The 8,292-nt window shown below is 34.2% G+C and overlaps 1 protein-coding gene across 2 annotated transcripts; it reads right to left on the bottom strand.

The window, feature by feature from the left end:
* Positions 1-6,097: 6,097 nt before the first annotated feature.
* Positions 6,098-8,292, bottom strand: LOC143071154 (uncharacterized). Of its 2 annotated transcripts, none has more exons than XM_076245287.1 (2): positions 8,134-8,292; positions 6,098-7,050 (listed from the first exon to the last, which is right to left on the bottom strand). In XM_076245287.1, exon 2 carries the CDS (start codon positions 7,023-7,025, stop codon positions 6,108-6,110), a length of 918 nt encoding a protein of 305 aa, XP_076101402.1. In that variant the 5' UTR covers positions 7,026-7,050; positions 8,134-8,292; the 3' UTR covers positions 6,098-6,107. The 2 variants fall into 2 exon arrangements, with proteins under 2 accessions (XP_076101402.1, XP_076101403.1); XM_076245288.1 differs by having other exon boundaries at positions 6,098-7,046; positions 8,134-8,286.

Below are 8,292 nucleotides of genomic sequence, written 5' to 3'. Positions count from 1 at the left end.
TCTATGAAATTTAAACACAAAGTTTATGACAATAAAAGGAAGGTTGGGTTTGGTTTTGGTCCTAACAGTTTAGGAATAAGGGGCCCAAAGGGTCCAAAATTGAACTTTGTGTGATTTCATCAAAAATTGAATAATTGGGGTTCTTTGATATGCCGAATCTAGCTATGTATGTAGATTCTTAATTTTTGGTCCCGTTTTCAAATTGGTCTACATTAAGGTCCAAAGGGTCCAAAATTAAACTTAGTTTGATTTTAACAAAAATTGAATCCTTGGGGTTCTTTGATATGCTGAATTTAAAAATGTACTTAGATTTTTAATTATTGGCCTAGTTTTCAAGTTGGTCCAAATGGGGGTCCAAAATTAAACTTTGTTTGATTTCATCAAAAATTGAATAAATGGGTTCTTTGATATGCCAAATCTAACTGTGTATGTAGATTCTTAATTTTTGGTCCAGTTTTCAAATTGGTCTACATTAAGGTCCAAAGGGTCCAAAATTAAACTAAGTTTGATTTTAACAAAAATTAAATTCTTGGGCTTATTTGATATGCTTTATCTAAATATGTACTTTGATTTTTGATTATGGGCCCAGTTTTCAAGTTGGTCCAAATCAGGATTCCATATCAAGTATTGTGCAATAACAAGAAATTTTCAATTGCACAGTATTGCACAATAGCAAGAAATATCTAATTGCACAATATTGTGCAATAGCAATTAATTTTCAATTGGAGTTATCTTTCTTTGTGTAGAATAGTAGTTGATAAAATATGTTGGAAATTCGCCAGACATGACTATGATGTCATTTTCTATTTTTATTTGCCAATAACTTTATGTAAATAACTTCATTGGAAATTTGCCAATATAAAATGTTGCTGATGAAGCTTTTTTTCCTTATCTTATCTAAAATGTTTTTAGATAATGTATGTTGGACATTTGCCAGACATGACTATGATGTCATTTTCTATTTTTATTTGCCAATAACTTTATGTAAATAACTTCATTGGAAATTTGCCAATATAAAATGTTGCTGATGAAGTTTTTTTTTATTGTTTTATACAATAAACAAGGTATATTCACTTTTACTACCAACCAATCTTTACCATTCAGTGATAACAAGCACTTTATTTTACATTTTAATATTTTATGATGTATTTAAAAGAGTAGTTATTGTTGCAAACTCCATTAGAAATTTGAATTGATATCAGTTTTGGAAAAAGGGAAACAGGGATGTGAAAAAAAAGGAGGGGTTAAATTTTTTTCATTTCAGATTTCATAAATAAAAAGAAAATTTCTTTAAACATTTTTTTGAGAGGATTAATATTCAACAGCATAGTGAATTGCTCAAAGGCAAAAAAAACCTTTTAAGTTCATTAGACCACATTCATTCTGTGTCAGAAACCTATGCTGTGTCAACTATTTAATTTAAGATTTAAAAAGTTTGAAGAAGAAATCTTTAATTGATTTGTAAAATCTTGACATTTGTTTTGTGTAAAAAAAAACCCATGTAATGTCAAAAATTTGATCACAATCCAAATTCAGAGCTGTATCACGCTTGAATGTTTTGTTCATACTTGCCCCAACTGTTCAAGGTTCGTTCGACCTCTGCGGTCGTATAAAGCTGCGCCCTGCGGAGCACCTGGTTAGAAATTGAAAAGTCGAGAGACAAACTAGACGACAAAAGAAAGTTTTAAGCTTTCCAATTGTGAATTTTACATGATTCCATAGTTTTGTTTTAAAAAGAGTATTGTATTGTCTCGGTTAACAATGTTCTTTGTTCCTTTTAGTTTTGCAATGTCTGCTTTACTTCCAATCACTGTTTTAAGTTTGGACATTTCTATGTTCTGGAAAAATTATCTCTATTTAATTTCACATGTCATGTTTTAGGGTAAGAGAATAGCGTGGAGACCAATGGTTAACGGATTTGGAAGATGATTTGGCACTGAGTCCATCTTCTTTAATACAAACTAGTGTTATCATGTGATTCTTTTCACATGATACAAAGTATTGCATTCAGAATTGTAGTCACCATTATTTAACGAAATCAAATACAACTTCTAAATGTATTTTATATGAGGAACATGATTTGATGGACGTTGACACAGGCACTGAGACAAGTGCCTGTGGACGTTGAGCAGGATCTTGCCTTTCCAGAAAACACGAGATCACCAACGACTGATGTTTTGGTTCGATCTGCGTAATCTAGTTTTCTATGTAGTGAGTAGATTTGTCTTCCGTTTAATATGGGACGTATTGCCAGGGGCATAGCTAGACCAAAATGATGTGTACGCAATGCCGGGGAAAGAAGTCATACGGCGAGGGTTCTGGCGGCCGCTAAAGGCCCCCAGAAGCTCTAGAGTAAATGGTGCAAAATCCTGCATTCTCGCGATTTCCTGGGACTGAAAATGACCTCAGAAATCTTGTTTTCATGAAAAACAAGTCAACTTTTGAAAATAATTTTGAAGAAAAAAAAACTTCTAATGTGTAGTGGGTAGAGCTGATTTATATATTAGGTAACAATTAAAATATATAGTGCCACCACCATATATTTTAATTGCTACCTAATTAGTCTCAACCCACTATACATTCACTGAGAAAATCCAAATTTCTAAGCCTTAAAGGGTATGTTTTTATTGAGCAAATGCATAAATATATCGAATCACATTTCTCTGTTTTATTTTATAAGAGAACAAGCAGTCTTTCTTTTAGGTTTTAATTCTCAAAGTTAGTTCTGAAAGAGTGAAAGTAAATGACCATTTCCTTTTTAATCTCGAGACACGTAAAATTAAATGAACGAGGCACCCATCTTGCACGACCGAACATAAAATAAAAAAGTAAAAAACATGTTGATCGTCAAAAAAAAACGGCGAATAGGTTGCAAAAATATTACCCTTATATTAATAGAACATCACGTTTTATTTCATCAGTCATTTTGAAATCTTCAGAAAAGATGTCAGGGTAAGGAGGCATAGTAGACGCACTTATTGTATTCTGAAACCCCGAGGACTCAGCTATTTTAATTATTTACATCAGCAGCACAATCACGATGCTGGTCCTGAAAATGTAAAGAGAATTTTGAAAACTAGTTTCCGGAACGGAATATAGCTACAAGGTGACTATTAACATATTTTTATAACACTTTATGATTAATTCTATTACTTAAGTTTTATTCTAACTAGATTTACCATGTTTTTATTTTTGTCAAATTTTCGATGTGTACGCAACTGCGTTTTTGCGTACGGGTTGCTACGCGCCTGATTGCAGTAACTCTAGAACGTCTTAACCTTTTTGCTTGAAACATTGTGGAATTCTCTATATCTATTAAGCTCGTCTTCTATTTTAAGGAATTTTAAAGTGTTTGTTTTCTAGTTATTGTGTTTTATTAGTAGAATAAGGGGGGTTCAGTTTTCGGACAATAAATCGAAAAAAACACTTTGACCAATTTGCAAGAAACTTTAGTGAATTCTTTATATCTATTGATGTGGGCTCCCTTTTCAGATGGAAACTTATATGATGGTGGCAGACTGTTGTAGTGTTGGTTCGATGAGATGTTCAAACATAGCTATTACACTACTTTGATCAGCTGTTTTGATTTTCGACTGACGGTGCTAATACAACCACAGGAGGAAGAGTGTTCCAATCTTTGATAGTATGTGGAAAGAAGGAATATTTCCGGTGATCACTTGATGCAGCAGGAATTTGGAAGCTCCTGTCATGCATGTTTCTTGAGACGTAATGTGGCATCAGACGACCTTTCTTTGTCACTGCAACTTTCTCACTAACAGTTTTTCATCTGTTCGCCTTTTTTCCAGAGATCTCCATCCTAAGTATTTATCATCTTACTTACACTCGGGTGATTATGGTGTGTGTTCATTAATTATCTTGCTGCTCGTCTTTGGACCATCTCAAGTCTGTCAATCTCTTGATTTGTTGTATTGATCCTATACCGGACTGGCGTATTCTGTTGTAGGTTTAACAGGTGTCTTATATGCATTTTTCCTTAAAGAAGTTGATATAAAACAGAAGATGTGGTATGATTACCAATGAAATAACTATAGATCACCGTACGGCCTTCAACAATGAGCAAAGCATATACCGCATAGTCAGCTATGAAAGGTCCCGAAATGACAAATGTTAAACAAATCAAACGAGAAAACTAACGGCCTACTTTATAAACGAAAAAATATGTAACTCATCAACAAACGACAACTACTGCATTACAGGCTCCTGACTTGGGACAGAGACATACATACAGAATGTGGATAAACATGATAGCGAGATCCCCCTAACCTGGGAAAGCCTTTATTCAGGTTTCGTTTTAGGAAGTCAATTGTTCTATTTGCTTGATGCAGACGTTGTTAACATGGTCATTCCATTTCAGTGTGGATGCGAAGCCTAGATATTTGGCACTTTTGACCGATTCTTAAGTGTAACCATGTAGCTTGTACGATGTTGCAATGGTATTGTTATTCCGACTGGTGGTAAGTACATTGCAATTGGCTTTATTGAAGGCCATTTCCGTTTGGTTTCCCATGTTGCTTATTTATCTAGAACTTTTTGTACGTTGTTCGAATTTTTGTCGTTTAATCTTGTAAGGCATTCTATGTTGTCATCTGCGAAAAGACGGATAGTGGATTTATACTATCAGGCATGACGTTGTTGCATAACAGGAATAACGAAGGCACAAGGACTGAGCATTTTGGTACCCCAGATTCTACATCAATATGTGATGAGCTCTCTCCATCTACTACTACTGCTCGTGTTTGATGTGATAGGAAGCTAGCACTCCACCTATTGACCTTTCCTCTGATTCCGTAGTGTTCGAGTTTATGAACGAGACTGACTGACCTTGTCGATCGAATGTTTTTTGAGAAATCCATTATTAGTACGTATGTCTGTTTACCGGCACTCATGTTTTAAGTGATGTCGTCCACAAATTCAAGAAGTTGAGTTTCACAAGATCGTTTAGAGGAAATGCCGTGTTGTAATGGGTAGATAAATTGATGGTGATCTGCATGGTTCATGATATGGCTTGTGATTATGTACTTTATGAGTTTGCTGCATATACAAGTTAGAGATATTGGTCGGTAGTTCTCTGCTGAAAATCTCTCTCCTTTCTTGTAGAATGGGCTAAAATTGGCATTCCTCCAGTCAGATGGTACGTCCCCTGTTTCAATTGATGTTTGAAAGATGATTGTAAATATAGGGGCTATTTCCGTCGCCGGTTCTTAAGTTAATCTATGTCTTTTATAGTCTAGAATTTAATTTGATGCGTGGATGTTAGTTGTGTTTATAAGTGATACAATTATGTGTTCTGATGTTTTTTTTCTGAGGATACAGGTTAGGGAGGCTGGCCTACAGTTTTCAGGTTTAGATTTTTCCTCCCTTTTTGAATACAGGTGTGAAGGTCCATTGCCTCTCTCCGGTGGTCGTTTAGTACTGTGTCTGTATTTCCTGATGAATTAAGCAAGTCGGACATTTTACTAACTACGTGAAATTTCAAGGTGTACTTCCGATTTAATAAATAGGGTGATATCTTAAATGTCTGTTTCTATTGCTTAGTTGAGTTTTTTTTTGTAATTTGGATGTCCCTTCTGGATTGATATTGATTTCCTTCATTTCAAATTATTATTTTTTTGGCGGATGTTAGGAAATTTCACTTATGACACCAATGTGTAGTATTTTTACAAGTTTAAGTGGAACTTCCGGGTGAAACTGGTTGTTAAGAGATTCACTTACGTTTTCACTTTTTTTTAATGAATGTCCAAAACTTCTAGCTCGTCTTGCTATCTTCTAGTTTACTGAACACAGACTAATAACAGACTAAAGAATACAGAAAAATGGCTTAACAAATAAGAGAATTTACAGAAAAAATACCCCATGCGGACCCTCATACATGCAAAACTTACAGAAAAAAACGCACACCTTATAAATTATTCAAAATTCCCTTAGTCTGACTCTGTTATATGTAACCGAGAGATAAACAACAGGGTCCATGAGAAAAGGACCATACCAAATTCATGATTAAGAAGTTATGTATATCTTATATGTATGATACTACAATATCCTTTCAAATATTTAATAAACAATTAAAACAACAAAATGTTTAAGAATCAGTGTTTAATTCCTTGTTTATTTTGAATAACCTTGTTTATAAGTTCCCACCAACTAACGAGATATTCCTCTTTGTGAAACTTCAGATGAGCTGCATGTATAGATTCCTCCCACGACTTGACCGTCACATCGAACTGTGGAAACTTATTATTCCAGTCTGATACCATCTCCGTCATAGTCGGCACGTGACACATAGGGTCATTGTGAGAGAAGTACATCAGTGTTGGTACAACCACTGGATCTTCTTTAAAATTTTGAACCAGTTTGTCGTAAACTTCTTTAGTCTTTTTATTAGTAGTTTTGTAATAAGCATCCATTATCGCAATTATTGGTTTTGTCAGAACGCCACTGTCATGAAGGGCAGCAGCTATTCCCGTAGACATATTTTCATAGGTGCCGATGACAATGCTATCAAAAACTTGACCTATGACCTTATCTCTAAAGGATCCGAATTGTGTATAACTTTCTAGTGCTAGAGTTTCACATATAGTATAATTGTAAGCTCCTACTGAAAATGCATGAATAAATATCTGTTCGTCTCGTGGCCTTTCATTTAAAAGATAGTTAAGTAGTGTCCTCGCAAATATCTCTCCTCTGGGTGGCCATAGAAAATGAACTAGCTTTCCACGCACTGTTAACACATCAAGTCCAATATCGTGATAAAGTTCACAATATTTATTTAAAGCATTCTGATTTGCATACAACCATTCGAAAACTATAACGAGAGGTTTATGTTTAGGTATGAACTTCGCAGAATTCTGAGTAAAACTTCCTTGGTCGACTTCTCTAAGAGTCAGCAGTGGAGCGAGTTTTGTTCTTTTAACTGGAACCTTAGAGCAATGTCTAACACTAAGACCAAACAAAGTAGAACATGTTTTTGTCAACGTTGCTTGCTTTGCCAAGAAGGACATGACCATTAAACTCTCCTTTCAAGAAGCCTTTCTACAACATAAAACAAATCACTTAATTATCTGGAATATAATCCAAAACAAAATTGAAATTATTATAATGTTTAAAATCAGACGGAAATTATTATCATGTTTGAAATCAGCGTTAAATCGGTAGACAATGGAAGTAAAATGAAATATACTTCCATGGGTATACATAACATTCTGAAGTCTTTGGAAGAATTGCATTGGTCTACATGAAGAGGATATATATATACAAGTAATGAAGTATACTGTCTATATAATAACTAGTTATGAATATTTGGAAAAAGGAATGAGGGGTTTCAAAAAATTCTACACGTTATCATCATACAAACAACAAAAATCCTGATAATCTCTATGCTACAATTTCATGCCGCACTTCTAACAGATAGAATACCGATATCAACTTGCTGTTGTCTCGCTTTAACTTCCTCATGTTCAGATCGAAAAACAAATTCGTGTATTTCCAAAGTCGTCCATGCAACATAATGTTTTACATTAAAAGTTGTTATGAGTAAACTCAAATTCAAGAATGTTACTGTTTCCTTTAAAATTGTACTACGTACAGTGCATTATAAAGCATACTTGTATAAAATGAACACACAATTTGTTTATAGACTGTCATCAGAATCGACAGCATTTATTTCCAAAAAGTATTATTATTAAAAAGGCTCGCGAATATCTGATTTTTTCAGAAGTCCTCCTTTAATGAGCTTCGGTCCGTGTTTGGGAGTTGTTTACATGTGTCCTTTATTATGAACTTGAAAAAGTTATTTGAAAATATCACCATCAGCATATATATATTAGAAAGGGGAAAGGGGGGGGGGTCGCATAACATACAGATTTCCAAAAGCCAATTCAATAGCCGTAGTGGAACATGTTAAATGACTATTCTTAAACCATATATAAGGCTGCCCGAGACCTTTGCCCCGCCCCTTAAACATGTTAAGTGGTCCGCATACAAGTGTCGAAAATTTTAATTGTGTTGCGTTCAGAATTCATTACAGTATATATGGTATAATGAGTATGCTAAGGGAAGTAACCCTAATTTATCTTAAATGTCTGAATCATTATTCATACTGACAAACAAACCTACCTTAATGTTAACTTTCCGAGATAATACCAAAGTTGTTGAATGTTAGTGTAAATCTATAGTATTCTGTTTTGTCATTTATAGTTGACAATGTCGGATCTGTCCATAAATCATAAATTGGTTTTTGTCAATAGTGATTGTAATACTAAAATTAAAATCGTC

The sequence above is a fragment of the Mytilus galloprovincialis genome, chromosome 4, assembly GCF_965363235.1.
Source record: "Mytilus galloprovincialis chromosome 4, xbMytGall1.hap1.1, whole genome shotgun sequence".
NCBI classification, from domain to species: Eukaryota; Metazoa; Mollusca; class Bivalvia; order Mytilida; family Mytilidae; genus Mytilus; species Mytilus galloprovincialis.
This window is presented reverse-complemented; position numbering and strand designations above follow the sequence as displayed.

Coding starts and splice junctions, on each gene's coding strand:
- LOC143071154 (XM_076245287.1), bottom strand. CDS start 7,025: ATGGTCATGTCCTTCTTGGCAAAGCAAGCAACGTTGACAAAAACATGT.